Genomic DNA, 24,950 nt, shown 5'->3' with positions numbered 1-24,950 from the left:
ACGTCAGCGCGTGTGACCCAGCCTTCCGCAGGTGTAGCAAACGTCTGTCTGGCGCACGACCTCCTCTATAAATTTATAGAGGAGGTCGTGGTCTGGCGTCTGTAAAGCGTACAGCGAAGCATGCTGGCGCCACACATGACATAGTTCGGCACTTTGAGTCCGTTAAACAGAACGACGATAGTGGTGGTGTCCTTGATGCGTTTCACTTCGAGGTTCTTTGGGTTCCTCGGCTGGACGATCATGTCGCGCAGCTGGTTGTGGTCGAAGTCGAGGTTGACGCCCCGCACGATCCCCTTGCACGTGTTATCCGGCGCTGCCAGGTACGAGTTGACTTCGTATCGGGCAGACCCACGAGTAGAACTTCCACGCTCGCGTAAGCGCGGGCGTTCTTCTCCGTCGGCGTACTCACGACATAGATGTTTTGGACCACGTTCGGGCAGACGATGTCCCCCTCCGTTTCGGCCGGGGCGAGTTGAGCCGCCATGGCCAAGGCCTGTGTCACCTAGATCTGGCTGATCGTCCTGACGTTCAGCCTGCCTCTGGGGCGGACGATGATCCTAAGGTGCTCCCTCGGCAAGGGGGGGGGGGAGCCTCGAGGCCGCGGCGAGGCGTTTCTTGACGCCGCCGGCGGCGGGGGTGCGTTACCCGCCACGGCCGCTACCACGTTGTGTCGAACTCGCCCGGTCGCTGACGCCGGGCTGCCGTTGCAACTTGCGCTTGGAAATAGCCGTGGTCCATCCGGACTTCAGGCACTCTTCGGGGGTGATGTACCCCCCCCCCCCCCCCCCCCGACGGTCACTTGCATGGACATTCTTGGGCACGGCGGCGTGCGAGAGCTAGGTCTCGACGTGCCTTATCCGGGAAAGTAGGCCTAACCGTGCGGCGGGGTCAGGTAAAAAGTCCCAAAGAATAGCGAAATGACCACCCACCGGCAAGAACTTGTTGTCGGCGTGGTCCTCTAGACGAACTGCGTCGAATGGTGCAAGAATACGCTGAAGATGAGACGTTTTTCTGACCGAAAACATTTACAGAAGCGGGAGCCGATGCTCGCTAGTCCGCACTGGATCGAACGTCGTCGTCTTCCCAAAATTACTAGTTTAGGATTTTAAGCCACATGCTCTTTTCTACAGAGCGAAGGAATGTCAATTGGCTGGCATGTTTGGGTGAAACTGCCACCGTCTTTGAATGGCCAACACGAGCATGCGAGAATAAACGCTCTGGAATCATCATGAACTCCATCGCTATGCCAAATAAATGCTCCAAGCCGGCGCGAATGCTGTGCCATGGCTTTAGTACACTAGAAGTGACACGAGGATCAACGACTGGGTTGCTATAGTATGCTTTGAAGTGCGAGGGCATTTCATGCCTCCGGCTTCGGGCGCGCCGTGGTGGCGTGTGCGGTGTGGGGGAAGAGAGGTCGCGCGACGCATTCGGCTCGGCAGCACTCGGGACTCGGAAAAAAACAGGCAGCAGTCTACCACAGCCGCACAGTTACTGCTCGTGCTCCACCATTCTAGTACGATTTAAAAAAATTTCGCGCAAGTTATGTCAAACTCTCCAAAATGATTAATCGAAATGTCTCATCGATTAAACGAAAGGTGGACATCGATGGAGATTAATCGTCTAGCGGGGTACTTTTAATCGTTCATCGATATTACCAACCCGAGCACTGATACGTTTCAATGCACGATCGATTTCACCTCCGCTGACTTGCCACCCCACACCTCCTCCAACTGCGGCATCGCTTCACTCTTCTTGGCCATATAAGTGGTGCAGGTTGGAGATTTTCAAGCTCCGCCATTGGTTCCGATGTGTCCGCATTTCGGAGCTGAACAGGACGTCTATCAGTCCAATCCAAGGACGGGACATATCGCCGAAACTTCTGCGCTGCAGATTTACCCCCCGCTTTTAGAGAGCAAACTAGGCGGACATTATATTTGGCGATTTCTTTGCCTGTCCAGCAATTGAAGCAGTGGCGCACCGACGGGGGAAGGGGGGGGGGGGGTCGTTCAGGGGTTCTACCCCCCCCCCCCCCCTGAGGCCGAGTTTGGTGCTATTACTGACATTCCTGAGTTCTCCCACACCATCAGTCATAAGGGACCTCCTCAGACACTGACACCACTCACTGCTGCCACGACCATTTAGGTTAAAGCTTCAACGAATGACCACGTGCACTGCTCTGCAGAACGGCTTCTTGGCCCCATCAAGCTCTTTTAAGACTTTGAGTAAAACGCTGAAGAAATAAATATCGTCATCATCCTTGGTGTCATTATTATTATAATTATTATGCATTTTATTTGCTGTTGGACTCCTCTGGTCAAAGCAAGGAAAGTGCATAGTATGCAAAGTGCTTGCTTCCCCCCGACAAAAATTAAGCCCCCCCCCCCCCCCCCCCCCCCCTTCGGCAGAGATCCTGGGTGCGCTACTGATTTGAAGCTTGTGTTTGAGCTCAAGGTACTCGGTCCAGGCAGCAGAGTATGCCTCTTAGTCCTTGACAAGGGAACGGTGTTGGCTGTTCGCCTCCCGGCGGGCTTGCCATGCAGTTTTCACTTCTGCATCCCACCAACGTTTGCGCACTGCACGTGTACCGCGCTTCTCCCACACCATATGTCCTTGCATGCCTGAGTAAAAGGCTGCCACATAGTCACCGTAGGTCACAGCCCTACTTCTCAACGCATCCGTCTCGAACTCGTCCACGGCATCCGGAACGACTCGACTGGGCAAGTACTTGCCCCGTTTCTTTGGGCATCGGGCGTGAGGCAACAATTAAACTACCCGAGTAGCTGAACTCAAGTAGCTCGGCGTTACGCTAAGCAAACCTAGTGCGTATTATTTCCAGTAGTGTGGAGTAGCCGCCAGTAATATCTTTGTTACTGAGATTTAATTAGGTAATTGTAATTAAGTATCTAACTCGAGAAGTACTGTCCTAATTATCAAAGTGTCAATGAGAAACGTACCAAGTTGCAGATACCCAGTGGCCTAAATTGTATATCTTTTTCCATAAATATATCCGACGAGGAAGAGTCGAGGAAGTGCAGTGGAAGAGCCAAAGAAAGCTTCGCTTTAAATGAGAGCATGCTTGAATGTGGATCAGAGAGCAAACGGGGATAGCCGATATTCTAATTGACGTTAAGAGAAAAAAAAAACGGAGTTGGGCAGGCCACGTAATGCGTAGGATGGATAACCGATGGACCATTAGAGTTACAGAATAGATACCAAGAGAAGGGAAGCGCATTCGAGGATGGTAGAAAACTAGGGGGGGGGGGGGGGGGGGGGTGATGAAGTCAGCAAATTTGCAGGTGCAAGTTGGAATAAGCGAGTGCAAGACAAGGGTAATTGCAGATCGTAGGGAGAGGCATTCGTCCTGCAGTGATCATAAATATAGGCTGATGTTGATGATGATGATGCCTGAATATACCGGGTGTCCAATATTATGCTTTACGCAATTTTTAAAGATCGCCTGTGGCAGGTAGCATAATTCTTATCGTTGAGCTGGGTTATTAGATGAGGCGGATATTAGTAGCACGAGAAATCGAAACACATATTCAAGTAGTTATCAAAAATTGACTAATGAACGTCTTAGTTAATTACTTTACGACACATATTGCAATTTACAAATTGTAGCCATTGAGCTTGTCAGGCGTGTCCACTTGGAATGAATTTCCAGAATGACGCCAGTTTGGAGATATGCACCATCAAACTCGCCGTAAAAATGCACTGTTGTTCCACTTACATTTTTACCAAAATGCTGCTTTATACATGAAGCACAAAAGTAACTGCAACGCCCATGTATTTCGTCCCACACTTTGGGAAATAATGTCTCGAAACTGGTGTCATCCTGGAATTTCATTTCAAGTGGATGCGCCTTGCAAACTCACCGGCTACAATTCGTAAATTGCAATATGTGTCGTAAAGTAATTACCTGAGAAGCTAATTAGTCAATTTTTGTTAATTAGTGTAATATGTGTTTCGATTTCTCGTGCTGCTAATGTCCGACTCTTCGAATAACCCAGCTCAACGTTAAGAATTATGCTACCTGCCACAGGCGATTTTTAAAAATTCCGTAAAGCCTCATTTTGAACACCCTGTATATAGATACACATATTCTTGTTTACCAACTTTTCGGCTGGTCGGCCAGCCTTCGTCAGAGTGGCAAAATGATTCACTCTGACGAAGGGCTGGCCCACCAGTCGGCAGGTGGCTAACAATGTATAGTTAGTGTAATTCGTTGAGAAGGCGGCGACTATTTTTTTAAAGGATGGTACATATGTTAGCTGGGACACTGATAGACGTCATTTCGTCTAGTAAAGGTGTTCTTCCTAACCGCGTTCGATTGCAGATAATACATAAAACACACAGAAAAGCGTCTGTATGGACATTCTATAGAACGTCCAATTAGGCTTTTTTTTTAATTTACGAATTCTAGCCGCTGCTGCAGCTGTCACTTGCGCCGAAGTGTTGAAACGCGCCGTCCAGGAAACGTTGGGATTGCTCCTTGTCGCAGATAAGCTCCGGCCACTCGATGCCCGGCTTCAGGGTGTAGCGCGCCACCTTCGGTAGCGAGAGCAGTTCTAGCTCGAATTTGCGCACGAAGTAGATCCACGCTTTGCGCCTGTCGCCGGCCTTTGTCGATGATGAGTTTTCGGATGGCGGTGTTGTTTCTTCGATGCTCGCGCCGGTCGACTTCGGAGGTGGCAGCAACATGACGTCTTCCTGCGACCTGACGTAGAAGTGTGGGTGCGACTCGAGGCAGTCGAGTACGTTCAGCATCCGGTCATCCACTTGGTAAACCTCGCCGCATATCTCCTGCACATAAAATAAAATGGTCGCAGACATGCACTGCGCTGGCAATGTGGAAACACACACAAACACACACGCACACGCACACACACACACACACACACACACACACACACACACACACACACACACACACACACACACACGCACACGCACACGCACACACACACACACACACACACACACACACACACACACACACACACGCACACACACGCACACGCACACACACACACACACACACACACACACACACGGAAGTACAATAGCATCTCTGTATTTGTGTTTAATTCTGTCTCCTCCCTTGTAACGGCTCTTTCATGTCATGGAACTGATCCAACTGGGCCAGCACCGCATGCACTCTGCATGGTTGTACGCATATAGACCACAGTGCGTCGATTTACTTTTAGTTGTATGTGACTAATGAAATATTCAAGTTCAAACGTGTGCAAGTAGTTTGTTTATGTAAACACTAAAGAAAGGTCGGACAAGGCTGAAGATTAAGCAAAACAGGTTGATATCATTTAAAAAACCCCAGTCGCAAATGGAGGGAATTCCTACCGAAGGCCTGTTACAAGGTATATGTGAACATTCACGCGGATTTCACTAGTCGCTTACATTTTCCTTCATGACCGCGTGACACCTGTCCCCACCGCACAGCTTTGATCTGTCTATTGAACTTATTTTTTGTGTAATTATTCTGCAACGCTCTTGTGGCCATGAGTGGTCTTGGTCCACCCGCGGTTTCACCGAGTGAGAGAGCTGACCCAATGCTACCTAGACTATAGGAGAAAACCCCTGCACTCCTCCTCGCCTGCCATCTGACGTCACAACACCCTGCCCGAGTGTAGTTAGCCTAATTTCAGAGGAAATTATTATAATGGTCCGAAAGCGCGACTGTTTGAGTTCCCCAGCGATCCGGATCGGAGAGCCAAATGGCAGCGTGCTGCTCGGAGCGACGTTGATGTTTTAAAGCTTAAAGCCCTCCCCCCATTCAGCGTTCTTTAAACGTGTGGCTCTTCGGCGCCCAGTCGCACGAGAAGCACGCATACCATGGCGCCAGCCCAGCGTCGCACAATGTAACCGGGCGGATTTAACATGAATCAGTGCGTCAGGTCAATGAATTGAGCTATAAAAATATTCCCGAGTATATAGTTTATACCTTATTTATGGTTCTAAGGTATTTAGGAATATTCAATGCAGCGTGCGCGAAGGTTCGTGAGGCTGCTTTCGCAGACGACACTGGTGCAGTCTGCGTGTTTCATAAGCGGCTGACTGCCATATGTGGAGGCGTTCATACGACACAACGCCAGGAGACGCCGGTAAAAACGCTGAATGTGGGGTGGCCTTTAAGATTCCACTGGCAAGTGGTCCCTGTTTCTCTGTGGGTGACCTTTTTGATGTAAATACAGGAAATGATAAATGTTTTGCTGAAAACTAAGGTGCTATGTAAAAGCTGTGAGTCGTTCCTTCAAGCATTATTAAGCCAGGACTGGGCTTAGTATGTACTGTTTCTCAAAAATGTGTACTTGGAAAGGTGCCTAATTATTGCTCGGTTTCTGTACGCGGCTCTTATGCTTGTGTCGGTGCGCGTTTAAGACTGCTGCCGGTGTTTCGTGACTGATCAACTGGAAGGCGCCATTGCATTTCTCTAGGTGAACTTGGAACACCTCGTTTTGAAGCATGGTAGCTGCGTGCTACCAAGATCCGTACGTAGGGAGTGTATGTCCACCTTCCAGAAGCGTTGGGATTAAAAGATGGAAGGATTAACTGATCAGCAGTCGAAACGGTTAGAGTATCGATGGAAAAGAAGCTGGGAAGATATTGATAGAACCGGAGTCACTACAAGCGTAGGTAACGGTACAATATAGTGAAAGAGGTTTAACCACGAAGGTAAAATTCAGATCAGGTAGGCAAAAAGCTATATAGACCTGTTTAAATGAAGCAGGCTTGGGGATGATTTGTCTCCGCCCTGTTTCAAAGGGGACGCTAGTAAACATAATCATAATCATCATCATCATCATCATTGGCGTCCCCACGGTAACGGGAAAGTAGGAGGGAAGAGGCAGCGCATCGTGGTTGGGGAGGAGCGCAGAAGAGGAGTTGGCTCTGTTGTCACTGCGGCGGCGATGGAGGCGATGGATCATGCTGCAGTAAGGTCCCTAGCTAAAACAAGTTATGCTGCAGTGTGGGTGATCTCTCGGAGGATTATCGCCGCACGCTGACGCAGCGATTTTTCTCACGTATACTGCGTGAGGAGACCCTACATTTCTTAGTTTTCTTACGGCTTATCTTGCATTTCTATTCGAAAATGAAATTAAATTCCAGAAAACTACGAGCATTCTTCTTCCGGTCGGCACTTACGTGGCCCACGCCTTCACAGGGCAGCAGACATGGTATCTCGTACGAGGACACGAGAACTAGCGGCCACTTCTTGAGTGTCCTCGCCTGGCCAACCAGCGTAGAGCGGCCGTTGTCGGGGTTCGTCAGTACCTTGTGGTTCGTCTCGCCCATCTTGAGAGTTCCATAGACAAAGACGTAATGCGTCTCCGCTCCCGCTCCGGCAGCTTCCATGTTGATGTACGATCTCTCTCTCTCTCTGGTTCAATCTAGGTGCCTGCGGAAAAGAGTTGGAATACTACTTACAGGCCACACATGCCTATTCACCCGAACCTGACCAAACGCGTGGCGCAGAATTATCCACGATTCCTTACGGCGGGCGCGTTCTTCCCGCGTGTAACGCCAGTAATGTACAGTCCTGGAAAGCCTAAGCTGAAGCAAAATAACAGCAGACGACAGATACTGGTGGCGCGGCCCAGCCACTAGAACGGAAAGCTGCGACGAGATAAAACATGCATACGAGAGGGCTCACTTTAAGGCTCTCGAACACGTGTTTTATCTCGTCGCAGCTTTCCGTTCTACAGTGGCTGGGCCGCGCCACCAGTATCTGTCGTCTGCTGTTATTTTGCTTCAGCTTAGGCTGTCCAGGACTGTACATTACTCGCATTGTGCGGCTACGGTAATTGAACATGGGCACAGGAAAGAATAGGAAGGCGTGAAGGATTAACTCACGCTTCGAACGTCGGAGAAAGAATTAATAACCAAGTAAATAAATAAATGTGAATTTAGCTTCACTGAATGTGTAAGCAGTATTTCAGCTTAGCATACGCAATATATGCCGCGAATATCAAAGGTAAAAAAAAGAAAGGTAGGGAATAATAATAATAATAATAATAATAATAATAATAATAATAATATAATAATAATAATAATAATAATAATAATAATAATAATAATAATAATAATAATAACAGTAGCAGTATAGTAGTAATCTAACCAAAGGAGTCTTATATGCCAGAAATTCCGTCACACTATAAGGTGAAGAAAAAAATAGCGCACGAAATATTTGTATAGTCCTGTACCATTTGGCGCAACTAGTACACCCCCCCCCCCCCCCCCCCCCCCCGCGGAATTTTATTTCGGATTATAGGAGAAATCAGTGTGCGAAGCCGCATGTGGTGCTTGAGAAAATTCCTGATCCGCTCGAATGATCCATAAAATTTGCTTAGTGAAGCTTCGTGGAACGAAAGGACAAACGAGCATGTACTGCGTCGTGCGCTTTGCGACGTCAAATGGCGCCCTGTCACTTATAGCAGTGGCGGTGATCTCGGGTGTAGAGAATGCTACAAAAAATGCTACACAAATTCCGAGAATTGCCTACTAATGCGTATAAGCATTCTGTGGCTCGGCTGCTACTTCTCTTTTGCTTGCTTATTTAGCTAGCTTATGCATGTCTACCAATCGCTATAACAATTATCATGTACTATTACACTATTATAACGATTGCATGTGTTAACTTGAAGAATTATGCATTTATTGTGCAGATATAAGGCGTCACGGGACGGACAGATGTGGGATACTCGCCAAAGAATAGTTACGCATTGAAACCCGCCAAACTTAATGCGCAGCGAGTATAATTACACCGCCGTTTTGCTTGTTCCACCCAACTGAGATATGAACACAGCTCAGGGACATATTGTAACGTTGTAGTGACGGTGAAGAAAATGGTAGCAAAACTGTGAATCACGAAAAAGCTTTTTATTGGGCGGACCTCAAAGCGAGTGACACTAAAAGCACGACGATAGCTCCGAGCGCAGTCGGCGATCATCGAACTCTGATCTGCGCGGGTCAAGCGCGTCGTCTTTTATACACGACTCATTGAAGGTTACAGCGTAATCGCTGGTGCTCGCATACCTTACAGAAAGTGCAACACTGTTCGAGTCGCGCGTACTATCCGATTACACAAGAATTGGCGAGAACATACACAACAGGTAGAATCAACAATAACATTCGAGTGAGTTCCAAATCATGAAGGCGCTCCTTGCTCTGAGCGATAACTTTTAAGTCCTGTGACTCACGCTACGCTCATGGCGCTCACGGGTTCGAGCACTCCGTAGCATACATGTATAGGGCGCCGCGTCCGCGCCTGCTCCGGCCCGCTCCGTGTGCCGACGCGCCACTGAGCGCGCGCCTAACCGGTCCCAGGTCGAAGCCGAGACCGCGCGCGCAGCAAGAGAAACCATAGGCGAAGCTCTCCGGAAAGAACAAACAACATTCATTAAGCTGGGTTCCGATACAACGCAAGTTTAAACAGCACGACAGAATATGAACCTAATTGTTATACAAAAGCATGTCCAAATGGTCGCCGGTGGCCGCTAACGGCGCACCGCGACAGAGAGAAGAAAGAACCCAGTCTATAGAGCGGCCTACTATCCTACGACTAGCGCCTGCCACCGCGCACTCATCAGCAGATAAAACTAGAAAGATGAACAAACAGGAACAGACGGGGGCACGATCGAAAGGCGCTGCCTCATGAAACCAGAGACGACGCACGAGTGCGTTCGCCGGCCGAAGCCGGGGCGCCGACGAACCATCGGACGGCGGCGGACAATGAGCGCCGCCGCCAGCAGAGAAGAACACGTACGCACCTTCCGACGCCTGGATCTGGTCTCCTCAGGCCCCGATATCGCGCGCGCTCACCCGGACTGCACTCAAGCAGGGCCCGCGAATCCCACAAGATAGCCGGCCAATGGGGGAAGCCCGTTGACCTTGCCGTGGGCGGGATGACAGCCAAGTGACAGTGTTTTATGACCCGCTGCCACCCGGTCCAGGCAGGGAGGCGAGGGACATGGAGCTCTCGGAAACGCAACGCAACGGAATGGCGTCGTAGGACTATTGCGAGCGCTCGAAACCCCACATATCTCCCCCATCAAATACCCCTATATATACCGATGCAAGGCTGGCGGCTTCGGTGCCGTCCAAATCAAAATACGAAAAGCAAACAGTTCTTGCTACGCGACACCGGAGATATCCATAAGCAGCTAGAATCCAAAATCACCAGCCTACAAAAAAAAAAAAAAAAGAGGAAAAGAACAAAAAAACAGCCGTTAGTATAGACTAAACAGGTAGGTCGGAGGTAAATAACAACAACAAAAATTCACGCGAACCCATGCTTTAACGCGAACATGCACAATAAAAGCATACGTCGACAAAAAAATAACTATAACAATAAAAGGACAAATGCCTAGATACACAATGACATTCGCACACAAACGTGTACAAGTTAAGATAAGAAAACATTGGCTTACACCATGAAACGAAACAATAGAAAATAACATAATCTAAGACAGAGAGTCCATGCGAAAAATCTTAAGGGTCAAAACACCAGGCCCAAATGCCGCGCGTGTTCAACAGCGTCCGGCAACGGCCTCTAGTGCCGGTGCTTCTGGCGGTGTCTGTTCCATGGAGTGGCCATGATACGCGCCAAGCGTGCTGATCGTAGCCCGATCCACAGCCTCGCCGTCGCCATGCTTCCAGCCATGCCGTTATCATCCGTTGGCGCAACGCGCCCGCGAGAACGCACGGGAAACGCTCTTGCAACGTAAAACACTTACATACTATTAAATGAATAACATAAAACCAAAACAAAACATACCCAAGGAAACACATACACATAAAATGAAAACGAAGCGGCTAGGGAAAACACAGACGCAAATGGTCTATAACGAAGAAACAATAAACAAGGGAATTTAAAGAGGGAAAGTGAAGGAAGGAGAGAAGCCAGCCTGATGCCACGAAGTGTATCGCTGAGGGCTTTTTGAAAAGAAATGGTCGGGTAATCCAAAACTGTGACGTCCCATAGACAAGCCTCGTCTCAGTATAGATGCATGGCCTCTTTGTCTGAGTTCAGCCCGACGCGGTAAACGTGGTCTTCACTAGCGCGATGACAAAGGACTTCGGCACTAGCGGAAATTCCTTCCACAGACGCACACTGCCCGTCTGTGACACCAAGCAAATTGGATTTCCACGACGCGATGTCGATGGCAATAGACGGAAAGTCGCTCCACGCCGGGCCAAGTCACTGAGCGAATCGAAAACCTTGGCACTCTGATGACTGGCCGATACTTGTCGGAGTGGTGGGAAATCACGATTTTCCGACGCCGTGGGTTACCACCTTCAACGCAACTCTCACATTGCAGGGTTTAGCGGACGGCAAGTGATATCTTGGCCGAGCTTGTGACCCCGCAGGACGAATGGTCACGGGGCAACAACAACACACGCTGTTTCCGGCCCCGCGCGCCCGTGCAATACTATATATATATCCACGCTCCGGCGCTTCCCTAAGGTCGTCGCATAACTACGTACAACTATTTACAAAACGGATCACTCTGCGGTCCCTTCGTCGCTCTTCGTGCCGTGTGAGAAAAAAACAAACAAAAAAAAAAAAAACATTAGAGCCTTTACACTAATGTGAAGATGGAATCCAGCGAAGCTGTGACTATATGGTGGGTCTGATGTAGTGAATATTGCCCACACGATGAGAATGGGCGTACCGTCGTTGGGCATCACCCAACCGAACATGTCTATCATGAACGTTCTGGTTGAGAAACTTGCGTTGAAACTTGGCCGTCGCACCGGGTAAGTTGGCGCTAGCGTTGCCGAGGCGTGCACCACCGTTGTTGGGTTCCCGGAGGGCAAGACGGCGGTGACGTTTGGCCTCAACATCGCGCTCCGGCCACTCGGGGTCGGCGGCTCATCACTGACGTTTGGCCTCAACATGTATAGCGCTTCCTCAGCTCGGAGTCCGCGGCTCTTCGCTGAAGTTTCGCCTGGGCTTCGGAAGCCCTCACGCTATAGAATCGGCACGTCGACGAGGAGCCTTTTCCCGAGCGCGTTCACGGCGGCGTTGCTCAAACGCATTAGGACATGTCGTCAGTTGCTCATGAATGGCTCATACCCCCGTAAACGCGGCCTACCCATTACGACGACAGAAGAGAAGTGAAATTCTACGCTAGAATGATTAGCGGCAACGCAGCCAGCTGTGAAAGCAGACGACAACGACGAACGCGGGAGCAGTGGCACGAGTGCGTGCTCTGCACGGCACGGTATACAACGGCACGAGCGCAAACCGTGGGGTGCCAACGAGACAGCTGCGGAAGAAGACGACGACGCTCGAGCCAATGCTGATGATGATAGTTTTTTATACACGCGGACACGATACTGGGGGAACTAGCCTTTAACGGCTTCGCTGCAAAATGGGTTGGAGTGAATACGGCAGGCATTGCAAAATCCTGACTTGGGGCTTACCACTGTCGTTGAAAAGAAAAGTGTACAATCACTGCATTCTACCGCTGCTAACATCATCATCATCATCATCATCAGCCTATATTTATGTCCACTGCAGGACGAAGGCCTCTCCCTGTGATCTCTATAATTACCCCTATCTTGCGCTAGCTGATTCCAGCTTGCGCCTGCAAATTTCCTAACTTAATCACCCCACCTATAGTTTTCTGCCGTCCTCGACTGCGCTTCCCTTCTCTTGGTATCCATTCTGTAACTCTAATGGTCCACCGGTTATCCATCCTACGCATTACATGGCCTGCCCAGCTCCATTTTTTCTGCTTAATGTCAACAAAGAAGCTCGAGAACAAGTTAAGCACCGCACAAAGAGCGATGGAACGAAGAATGTTAGGCATAACGTTAAGAGACAGGAAGAGAGCGGTGTGGATCAGAAAGCAAACGGGCATAGTGGATATTCTAGTTGACATTAAGAGAAAGAAATGGAGCTGGGCAGGTCATGTAATGCGTATGGTGGATAACCGGTGGAATATTATAGTTACAGAAAGAGTACCAAGAGAAGGGAAGCGCAGTCGAGGACGGCAAACTAGCTGGGGTGATGAAGTTAGGAAATTTGCAGGTGCAAGTTGGAATCAGCTAGTACAAGACAGAGAAAATTGGAGATAGCAGGGAGAGGCCTTCGTCCTGGAGTGAACATAAAAATAGGCTGATGGCGATGAGACCCGAGTACCAGGCCAGGGGACATCTCTACCCATTATAAAAAAAAAACCAAAATCAGAAGGCCCCTGGCCCCACGTTGGGCACCAATTTGCGGTCTCCCGCTACGCTCAGGGCGCGCATACTCTGATCGCGCGCGCCGGACGACCACCGCGGTTTTGAGCACTACGAGCCGCCATGTACACATGGCGCCGCGTCCGCACCTGCTCCGGCTCGCTTCATGTGCCGACGCGCGCCCAGCTGGTCCCAGCTAGGGGAAGGCGAGACCGCGCACGCAGCAAGGGAGACCCTAGGCCCTATACAAACAAAAGAATAAACACCACCGAATCTGAAACTAACTGCTATACAGTTAGTTTCATGTCAAATGGTTGCAGGTGGCCGCTAACGGCGCACCGCGACAGAGAGAACAAAGGACAAGGAACCCAGTCTCGAGAGGCGGCCTATATGCTTCGGCCAGCGCCTGCAGTCGCGCACCCCCACAGCAGAGAAAATAGAAAGATGAACAAACAGGAATGGATCGACTGGGGCACGATCCGATGGCGCTGCCTCAGGACATCAAGACGACGGAAAAGTGCGCGCGCCCGCCGAGGCCGGGACCACGACGAGCCGAAGTAACCATCGGCCGGCGGCGGACAAATGGTGCCGCCGCCGGCAGGGAAGAAGAACACGTACGCACCTTTTGACTCCTGGATGAGGTCGCCTCAGGACCCGTATTGCGCGTGCGCTCCCGCAGCGCACGCAAGGAGGGCCCGAATCCCACCAGAAAGTCGGGCAATGGGGGAAACCAGTTGACCTTACCGTGGGCGGGATGACAGCCGAGTGACAGTGTTTTATGACCCACTGCCATCCCGTCCAGGCAGGGGGGCGAGGGACATGGAGCTCTCGGAAACGCAACGGAACGGCGTCGCACAACCGTATTGCGAGCGCGCTCAAAACCCCACAGTTCTCAGCGGGTGAATTAAATGCAGTCCCAGGAAAAAAGAATAAGGAAGTATACGTGTCAATGCCTTCCTCTTAAAACGCACCGTTCCGATGTTAAACACGAGAACAAAGAGAGAGAGAGAGAGAGAGAGAAAACTAAAGCACACGTAGTAAAGGAACAAACGTTACCGAGGCATTTAAGAAGGCGAAAACATCCTGACACTTCCGCGCGATAGTTTTCACTTGGTCATGTGCACGAATTGGGCCGAGGTAATTTTGGGGGTGGGCCAAGTCAGTTTTTGGGAGTGGGCCAGGTCGGTTTTGAACGTGGGTAAACTCAATTTTCGAATTGGGCAAGGTCAATTTTGGGAGTGGGCCAGGTCGGTTTGGAACCTAGGTCAACTCATGTTTTGGATTGAGCAAAGTCACTTTGTTGGATGTGGGCCACCCAAATTTTGGGGTAGGCCTAGTCAATTTTGGGAGTGGGCCAAGTCAATTTTGAGCATGGGTCAACTCAATTTTCGAATTGGGCAAAGTCCGTTTTTTTGGGGTGTGGGCCACGGCGTCCGTCCGACGCCATGGCTGTTCCCCGTGGGATTTCACAGTGCGAGCCGCAGCAGGTCCAGCGCTGGGAACGTGACGTCATCACTTGGTCACGTGGGTTTTGGTGGCCTAGCATTACAAGAAAGGAACGATGCCGGAGCCAAAGCCAGTGGATTTTTGAAAGCGTGGTGAAAATTCGACACATACTTCATCCTCAAGCTCCCGACACTCGTGTTTTCGCGATTAGAAACAGTAAGTATACTGCGTTGCAGAAAGCAGCGCTGAGATTTGATCAAGCATAAAAATGGTCAAGGCCGTCAGGGAGAGTCTTTGCGGACTTAGGAAGGAAGGATTTTGCCGATTTTGGAACGAGACATGCGTAGAGGCGCGTGAATTAGAATTGAGTGTTAAAGAGAAAAGAGCTCCTGCGCCAAGGAAAATGAAGACTCAACGGCGGTATGACGACGGATCTGTACCTCACGTATTTCCTTTGGGCGAGGAACATGCACCGCCAGCGGTTCTGCGACGTATTGGACACAGTAGTTGCCTCACTAGACGACAGGTATCCACCAGAAATGTGGCAGCACATGACACAAATTGAGCAGTTTTTGACTGGGAATTGTGACAGCACGTACCTGTTGAAGTTATACGGGCAAGATATTGAGCCTGAACGGCTCAACGTTCACCGTAGTATGCTCATATGTATAGCAAGGCAGCGCCATACACCATTGAAAACGTTTCAGGATGTTGTAGGGATGCTTTCGGGCGATAACTGTCCTTACTCCGTATAGCTCTCTACTAATTTGCTATCGCAATTGATGCTTCGCATTTCGGGTGTAACTGCGTCATTTTTTGTACGTCGCTTGAGGGTCGTCATTTTGTGACTTATGCATAAAATAATGTTATTGGATATGCCGCCCTCCCAAATGCGTGGTGTGTTGTTCAGTGTAGCGCACACTTAACTGCCACAAAACAACTTGCGCAGAAGCGCTAGCTATACAATAGTCCCGCGTTGCCTTTTAAGTGCGAGGCACTTTAGGGGCCCGGGGTTTCGTCCTTCTTCGGTGGGAGTCACGCACAACACAAGGTCTACGTAAGACATAAAATTCCCATAAAAATGAATAAAATTAAACCCAATAAGTATAAAATAATATAAAATAAGGAAAACATCATCAATTAACGCATTCATTGATCCAAATGAATGTAAACTATCGAAAACGTCAAGCTGATACCGAAACTAGTCAAAAGAGGGCGTTATAGCCTCACAAGTGGAAAGACTCCGCAAGAGAGCCGCAAGAGAGCAGCAAGCACGCTTGGAGCAACAGCGGGCGCTTGCCCGTGAAAGACAGCGCCGACGCAGGGCTCATCAAGCGGTGCGCGCCCGAGAAGCTGAAGTTGCTCGCCAGCGCAGGCAAGCTAATCCCACCATCGTGAAAAGAATAGCTAACCACGAGATAAAACAAGATGAACACAAGGGAAACACCGGCGAATCACTGCTCCGCACTTCCCCAGCTTTCACGTTGAGTGGAACTGCATTACCGCCGCGTTTACCAATTCAAAACCGCGTCGCTATCCAGACAAGTGGCGGACGCCTTACCGCAATCTGCGACGCTTGTCCTATCTGTCGTGTGTTGCCTATATACTAAAGTCGCGTCATAGATTTTACATTCAGTGTGCTTCTCTTTCTTCTCTTCTTACCACCCTATACTCTCTTATAGTCCTTGCCCACCCTCGGTGCAGCTTAGCAAGCCAAAGCTATCTGTTATTAAACTAACTCACTTTCTATACCACATTTACGTGGCTATGTTCTGAACAAGGGACTTGTATAGGCGGAAGACAGCGGAAGAAGACTCACCGTAGCGTGACCGGCTTGCGTTGTCTGCCTGAAGTTGCCTCTCGAACAACAACAATGGCACGTAAGTTCTGAAAGTTCAGCGATATAACTCCTAGCAGTCACTCCTATAGACTTGGAATCGCTGAAGTTACATATAAAAAGATATACTTCGATTGTACTGGTGGTACCAGAAGCCGCTCTCTTTTCATGCGATCTGCGAACCACCCGTGGAATCCAGCTCCGGCTGATTGAAGCGCTCGCTTCTCCGTAGGTGGCTTTAAAGTCTTCCGCTGCTATCACACAAAGATAGAGAGGGGAGGGAGAGAGAAAGGGAAAGGCACGCAGATGCCTGTCGATGAGCTAATGTATAGGTTGTGCGCCTTAAAGCGCAGATCAGTGCCAGCGGTGTAAAGCTACCCCCTCACACATTGTGTAGTACATCTACTAACATCCATTAGGACAAGAACAATATACTCCCTTTGTTCTATAGGCTGTAAATCTGTTATGAAAAATGAAACAAAAATGTTACTTATTGTCATTTGCTCATGCGCCCGCCTGCGGTGTTGTGGGCATTTATCGTTGTTGAGACGCCTACTCTGCGAAATTATCACAACTACGCCTTCATATGCACAAATCACTCCGAAAAATCCATCCTGTAGATTTGACGGCTTATCCATGCTTTCCTTCAACGTGAGTGCTGACTGTGCTGCCAACGTTGGTGCGTCGGCATATAATGTGGCACACGCTGGTCATCCGCCAACAAGGTCAAGCTTTCGCCGAAACTTGCTAGGTCACCGCGAGCGCATCTGGAAGATTCGATGACGCGTGAACAAAAAGCGCTCAGACGCAAGCGCCGTCGTTCGATTCAACGACCGCCGACCGCGCTTGTTGACAGAGAAATATTGGCGCTGCCGAGTTTTATTTTGGTTTAGAGCGCACGAGATTGGCCAATAACCTGTTTAGTTTATTATCGTTTCAAAGTCAGTGCAGTTGTTAAAATATGGACTAACACTAAATCATACAACAACGAGCGCTGAATGGCAATTGAAGGTTTATTGCTGTTCGAGAAGCATTTATATTTGTGCCTTAACACAACGCATGCGTTTGTGAAAGGCATAAAAAAAAAAAAAAAAAAACAAGGGGAGGGGGTAGGGGCGAGTCGGAAGGAGTACATCAAAGGGATAAGATTAAAGCCAAAAAACGTTAGCCACAAAAGGCAATACCCCAGTGGATTGTCTTTAAAACGATAATCACCATGCAACCAACTAGCCCACCAATACCTCCCGAGATGTTTAGTCCTCGTCTCTGCCTGCTTGCTTGCGCATCACACCTACGGGACATCCGTTGAAGGCGCTGTTCAGGGCATTACTGCAGAACCATGATCCCAGCCCTATCAACCGTCCTTGCCTTCGGCATCGAAAAATCCACCACTGAATCGAAGGGGAAAGAACCCCGAAACAGCCGGCGACTTCAGAAACTGCCCGTGGAATTCGCACATCTCCGTGAAAGGCAACGCAACGTGGAAGACCGCCTGACCACAAGGACGAAGAAGCCTGTTACACCAGCCCTATTTATTTTACAGCAGCCACAAGTCCCTCGAAGACCTTCTGAACTTTCACTTGCGCCATTCAACAAGTAATCTGACCATGATAAGGCATGTGTATCGCCTTCTTCTCCCTCGAAGTCTCCACAATAGTCTCGCATCAAAACCAGAAAACCACCTGCACAGCGTGGTGCGTCATCAAGACCCCGCTCCCCTCAACTTCACCAATGTCCTCACTCATACAATTCATCTAAAGTAGCAAGCCCTGCATAAAGCAGGACTAGCATCTTCAGATTTCACTAAACTCTTATCATCATCACCATCATCATCACCATAATTTATTTTACGAAGGGCCCTTTACAGGGCATTGTATAAGGACCGAGCTGAGGAACCACTTCAAACCTGTCACATGCCAACAAAAACGTGGTAACGAACTACATCTACTTATTTATGGACATACTTTTTGCAACAATATCTAAAAAAAAGGTAACTGCAGTAACTAATGCATTGATTAAAGGATCAGCTTGTCTTCGGTCGGAAGCGGCCTTTGGAAGTGAGAGTTCTCCATGGCTAAAAAAATGTGCAGAAACGATCGACGATGATTATCAATGTAAGTGAATAGCCGATTGCTTCTAGAAGGCTACTTTTTTTTTAAGGTAAGGATGCGCTTGAAGGTGTATATTTGTTGGAGTAAGGATATTTGGTAGCGTTTGTCGTTTCATTGCGTAATTCCGTATTAGAGAACAGAGTCGTTAAACAGTACATCTGTAGCGGTATATAGTATTGGTGGCTATATGCATAAGCCGCTTCTTCATATGTGCGTTGTCTCCAGCGACACAAGCGCCGGCGAGGAAGGCGACTGCCAACTTCCTTTCTCACCCCCGGGGCCCTCTTCTGCAGCTGCAGCTGCAGAATGAATTCCAGGGCACGACGCAGAACCGTTAGTTCTGCTGCCGTAGAGGTCGTGACATGCGATGTCCTGAACCGCAGTGTTATTCCTCGCGTTGGTATAACCACCGCACCACCAGAACTGGACGACGTAGACGATCCATCGGTATAGATGCGCACGTGGTTGCTGTACTTTTCATATAAGAGGAGTAAGCTCAGTTGTTTTAGAGCCGGGGCTGGTAGATCTGACTTCTTCTGTAGTCCTGGAATCGTAATATGCACCTGTGGACGGCTCAAACATCACGGAGGTTGGAATGTGCGCTGCCCGGCTTACCGCTACCGGCAACCAGGTGATCGTTCTTTTTACCACCCCTACACAATGCATACACGACCTCACACTTGGACCCGACTTTTATTCCGCTCATTCCTCTCTGATCGATTGCTCCGCCGGTGTCTACCGCCTTGAACTGCCTCTACTTTTGAGTCGCTTGCATTGCAGCTACTCTGCTAGCCTGCCGTCTAAAACCGTGAGGTATGTTGATCTGTCTATTGTCTTCCTGTTTGCTTGGCGCCGCCTGTTGCCATAAAACTGTTCATTCCTTGTCTCTGTATGCCTGCTTGCCTGCGAAATGTCATGGCAACGTGGCAACACACTACTCTTACACGTCATGAAATCCATACCTTCCGTCATGTCAGAGTTGCAGCGTACGCGGCATACAGTGACGCTTTCAATGCCACTGCGGGCGTCAACCGGCAGGTTGCCGACAATATTTGCTGAGCTCAATGGCTGCTGACGCAGGAAGAAGACAGTATGATACCTTATTCTTTCAATATATGCCCAGAGGCGCATATTGAGTGCAATAACATTTAGAAATCGCAGACAACTCATTCCCATTCAATGACATTTTAACTACCAGATGCTCGTGTGCGTCAGCAAGGTGCGGTATGTATAAAGAGTTGTCAAGGAAATGTATTACCATGTCGTTAGCGCCGCGCCGCGATCATCCATGTGTCCCGGCGAGACGCCAAAAGGTGTTTTAATGAAGGTGATAAACTTTTATTGAGAGTTCTTTTGAAGACAGTACAGTGGGGACAGCAATGATTTTTTTTTTTGAGAGTGTTCTTAAAGTGAAAATTTGCCCAGAGGTTATTCTCAACGGTAAGTTATGCTCTCTCACTCTGCCGTTAACACATCGGCAGCGGACGAAAAAAAAAAATGACAATAGTTGTACCTTACGTACACAAGCTTGCGCATAGCCTTAAGAAGGTAGCTAATAGATACAAGGTACCTTTTGTCTTCTCTGCTCCAAGGAAGTTTTCGGGCTTGTGCCCACAGATTTGAAAAGCGCCCAAGCCGTCTATATGTGGTACGAGGTATACAAGGCCCTACGTATCCCCTGTGCGGTGGGAGTGGTTTATAAAATTCCGCTCAGCTGCGGCATGTTTTACATCGGCCAAACGGGCCGATGTGTTAGCGACAGAGTGAGAGAGCATGAACTTTCCGTTAAGAATAACCTCTCGGCAGATTTACCTGTGCACTGCAAATCCTGTAAATGTGAGGCAAGATTTACCCGTATCCGAGAGAGAGAGAGAGAGAGAGAGAGAGAGATATGGCAAGGAGAGGAAAAGCAGGGAGGTCAACCAGACGAGCGTCCGGTTTGCTGCCCTGTACTGGGTGTAAGGGAAAGGCGAATAGTAATCAAAAGAGGGAGAGAGGGAGCACTGAGTGCGCGTGGGGAGGATGCACAGGGACACTATAAGTGGTCTCTTAAACCGATGAACTTCAACTAGTTTACGAATCACTTTTTGTGCCAGTGACGGGTGTAGCCACGCTTCGAGCATCGTTGACTCAGAGAACGTGCTCGAGTCTAGTCGGTTTAAAGTTGTCCTGAGAGAGAGGCGTTGTGCGTCGTAGGGAGGACAGGTACGCAATAGGTGCTCGATGGTTTCCTCGCACCTGCAGGGGTCGCACATCGGGCTCTCCGCCATTCCCATACCACGACCGCTGGTTTTTTATCCAGCGGCCGTGCCCATACAATAGGAATAGGCGTTCGTGAATGCCACTCCCAGCCACAAGCGGCACATCGTATCAGCATTCTTGGCAGAAGCAATGAGGTGTTGGCACGAGAAATGTTGGAGGTGTATTACATAAGAAGAAAAAAAAAGGTATCTGTATTAGCGATACGTCAGTGGTGTTGCGCGTTGCTGAGTTCGACTTTTTTAGATGCTTTTTAAACTAGCACGTGTCTTGATATTGACCGATCTAGGGTGGTATATGATGCGCGGAACCTTGCCGCGCATGTGTGGCTTGGCTATACATTGCCATGTTTTCTAGGAGTACAGTTAGTTGCTAGTGACGCCCTTTCCTTTCGCATGTCTTATCCTTGGTGTGTTGCGTCTTTCTCGTTATAAACTTGCTTCTGGGTTTTTCCTTCGTGCTGAGAGTTGTGCTGGGATGGTTTAACAAAAATTTGGATGCTGTGGTGCTAGAATGTTGCAGTGATGTGCACAGTGTTTTCTCCTTCTTTATTATTTCTTTAAATGTTGAATTGACGTCTTTTTTACCGATCTTCACTAAACGCGATGCGCTGGCGTCGACTTGCATGCGACGTTGGCTGGTGTTGTGTATCTGTTTACATGAATTACAGGTGGCGCTTTCGCGTTCGTGTAAGCGCAGATAGAACTTTACGAAAATATTGTATTTTTTTAAGAAAGTGTGCCGTCCCAGAACTGCCACCGAGACTTAAAGTGGATGGCTATGCCAGAGTTTATGACGCATACAAAAACTAAACATCGGCATGCATGATCGACACCAAGAAGTACATTCTTTAAGTGTGGTAATGTGATAAACCACAGACATAAATAAAAGAACACACCCATTCCAGTATCCAGTACCACGAAGTATAGCAGGACAGCACAGTCCGACTGGGCAATCGCAGCATCGCCGAGAGTTCTTGTTTAGCAGCTGTTGTTGAACAGGAGGCATGCGTAAAGTACTTCGTGGAGAGAGAGAGAGATAGAGATAAATGGGATGGGAAAGGCAGGGAGGTTAATCGGACAAGCTTCTGGTTAGCCATCTGCACTGGGGGAAGGGTAAGTGGAAATCAAAGAAGGAAAGAACAGCGGAGAGAAAAAGCAAGGAAACGAAAAAAAAAAAGAAATAGGGACGGTCGTGAACGTCCATGAGAACTACAGTCTCTCCAATGGACCCCTCAAACGTAAAAATTTCAAGAGTGCATTCGCTGTCTTGTGGTGTGACGACTGTATAGGCCGGCGGCGTTCCAGGCCTGTCTGCTCCGAAAGCGGCCGCTCAAGACGCGCCAGCGCGGTCGCGAGTGACTGCGTGGGAAGCATGAAAATGACACGAGGTCCGAAATCGCGCGATGTTTATGAGCGCTTATAAAGCGCCATGTTCGCGCGCACAGCGTTCAGCGAAAGAAAATTCGAGGAATGCGAAAAATCCCGAGAAACGCGATTACAGTCATTTAAGCGTACAACAGTTCGCATGTAAATAATGCCCAAGTTGGCCAAGAATGCATCGAGCAAAGGCAAATTTAAAACCATCTCGGGAAGTAGTTAGCACTTCTTGGTTACCCTTATAAACTAGAGATATATTTAAGCGTACCATTTTGTACAATAGGGTATCAAATATACATACTGTCATGGTGTCTGGACGTTTCGTTTTCTTAAATATGAAATTAGTTTGAACTTCTAATGTTTACACCATGTGAACGATTTGGGAATGAAACTTTTGTATATTAAATTTAGTTCTTAATTCTAATTATTAGTGTCTATAGTGCGCCTTTGATGATGAACATATTTCAGTAAGTTTGCCTGCTTCAACTGAATATGGTAGCAGAACAGAGCCGGCGAAGCGGACGGGCTGCAGCTGAACGCGAAAATGTTCTGTAAGGGGCTTTTGATTCGCGAGGTTGATACTATAGCCACGTTAATCCAATCCTAATTTAAGAAACAATGTGCAGGTAGTAATAAGTGGCGGCTCAAAATTGATATAGGCTCGGAAAATCATTGTACTGCGCATGCGCGGCGGCATCGCAAGATTATACTTATTTGCGGACCATGGAAATTGGCAAAATAACAGTCCCTCCAGGACGCTAACATTCGCTCCGAGTCCGAGTGATACCCGCCGTGGGTGCTTAGTAGCTTTGGCGTTGCGCTATTAAGCCCGAGGTTGCGGGATAAAATTCCGGCGGTTCCTCTTGCGGTTCTCTTGCGGTTCGCCCCCATCAAAATGCGGCCGCCGCGGCCGGGATTGACAACGCGACCTCGAGCTCAGCAGCCCAACACCATAGCCATGCAGTGGGCCACCACGGCGGGTTCAGGCTGAACCTGCCGCTAGCTCGCAAGTTGCCTAAGGCTCACGGCGGCGCCCCAGCTGATCTAACTTTAGTGTGAAGAAGCGTGGGCCAATAGTGTGTCCCAACTAACGTCAGCAAAGCTGCTGAAAAAAAAAATCACGGTGCACGATGAGATTATATGACCTACTGTGTTCAGTCGTCAGACCTCTCATGACTGAGCACAACAGGTTTTATAATCGTAGCTTGCACCGCAGGCAGGCAAGCAGGCAATGCACTTTATTTTAGGTCCTGAGGAGCGACTCCGAGAGGGAGGAGCCACCGCGGGCCGCTCCCACGTTGGGACGGGCAGGCCGTGCCTGACCGCCGCGTCGCGGGCCCTGTGGACAGCCCGTAGCTGAGTGGTGAGGTCGGAGCTCTTGAGCGCCTCCACCCACTCTTCTTCCGTGGTGAGATTATCGTGGTCCCGTAACGAGGGACACCGCCAGAGCATGTGTTCTAAAGTGCAGAAGGGATCGCCGCAATCCGGACAATCGGGCTCGAACGAGTCCGCGTACCTGCTGACCCTGGCTAGACTGGGATAGCACCCGGTCTGCAGCATGCGAAGGGTGGAAGACTGAGGTCTGGAGAGCTTGGTGCGGGGCGGGGGATAGTGCTTTGAAATCTCGTTAAACGTGTGGAGCGAGTCCTTGTGGAACCCCGCGTCCGCGCCCTCGAGCGGCGTTTCCCCGGCGCGGTGGGTGAGTTCGCGCGCGCGGGCGTGGGCCAGCTCGTTGGCGTTGGGAACGACGGTGGAGACCTGAGGCCCCATGTGGGCCGGGAACCAAGTGATGACGTGGGGGGAGACGCTCCTGCCGCAAAGCAGGGAGGCCGCTTCCCTCGAGACCGAACCCGTGGCGAAGGCCCTGACCGCCGCCCGGGAATCCGTGTAGATCTGCGGCCTGCTCCCGTCCCGGGGGGAGAGGGCCACCGCGACCTGCTCCGCCAGTGCCGGAGACGAGCCTCGCACCGACGCGGCGTTAAGGAGGTTGCCCCTGTGATCTACCACGGCCGCCACGAATCGGTCGGATGAACCGTATTGGGTGGCGTCGACGAACGCTAGCGATCGCGGATCGCCAGCGACGCATCTGAGAAGTGCGGCCGCCCAGGTCCTGCGTCTGCCTACATTGTGTTGCGGCTGCACGTTGCGCGGGAACGGCGAGACCCTGATGGCCTCCCGAATCTCCGTGTCGAGCGCGCACCGCCTCTCCTGATGGCAGTGGGATTGCAGCCCAGCGCCTCCAAGATCCGCCTCCCCGCAGGCGAGGAAGAGAGCCTGACGACCTGGGCCATCTGCTGTGCTTCGATAACCTCGTCGAGAGTGTTGTGGACTCCCAGCTACATGAGCTTCTCCGTGCTGGCGGCCATGGGGATGCCGAGCATCCTTTTGATGCTCTTGCGCATCAGCGCTTCGAGCTTTGCCCTCTCATATCCGTGTCAGCGATGCGTGGCGGCCATGTACGTGATGTGGCTCATTAGAAAGGTGTGGTACAACCTGAGGAGGTTGTCCTCCCCTAGCCCTCCGCGACTGTTGGAGACCCTAGCGATGAGCCTGACCATGTTGTCCGTTTTGGTGGCGACGAGCTTGCACCGCTATTTAAAAAAAGATTTTCTTTGAATAGCTTGTCAGCTGGTTCACCCTATGTAGCCGGCCAGGGGAGCTAACGCGCCTGTGATATATTCCCAAACTACATCACACATGCGAAGATTT

The 24,950-nt window shown here is 49.7% G+C and overlaps 1 protein-coding gene across 3 annotated transcripts in view; it reads right to left on the bottom strand.

The window, feature by feature from the left end:
• LOC119450372 (putative gamma-glutamylcyclotransferase CG2811) overlaps positions 1 to 18,819 on the bottom strand; it is a 23,169-nt gene extending 4,350 nt beyond the window's left edge. The window contains exons 1-3 of one of the 3 annotated variants that reach the window (XM_037713806.2): positions 16,475 to 16,731; positions 7,165 to 7,417; positions 4,391 to 4,806 (exon numbers count right to left, since the gene is read on the bottom strand). In XM_037713806.2, the coding sequence (XP_037569734.1) occupies positions 4,423 to 4,806; positions 7,165 to 7,374 (594 nt within the window). In that variant the 5' untranslated portion in view covers positions 7,375 to 7,417; positions 16,475 to 16,731 and the 3' untranslated portion in view covers positions 4,391 to 4,422. Of the gene's footprint in view, positions 1 to 4,390; positions 4,807 to 7,164; positions 7,418 to 16,474; positions 16,732 to 18,640 lie in introns of those variants that run through there. The other 2 variants (XM_049665841.1, XM_049665839.1) reach the window with 2 other exon arrangements.
• Between the last annotated feature and the right edge of the window lie 6,131 nt (positions 18,820 to 24,950).

Source organism: Dermacentor silvarum, chromosome 4, assembly GCF_013339745.2.
Source record: "Dermacentor silvarum isolate Dsil-2018 chromosome 4, BIME_Dsil_1.4, whole genome shotgun sequence".
NCBI lineage: Eukaryota > Metazoa > Arthropoda > Arachnida > Ixodida > Ixodidae > Dermacentor > Dermacentor silvarum.
Note: the sequence above shows the minus strand (reverse complement) of the source record. Positions and strands in the feature narration are given on the sequence as shown.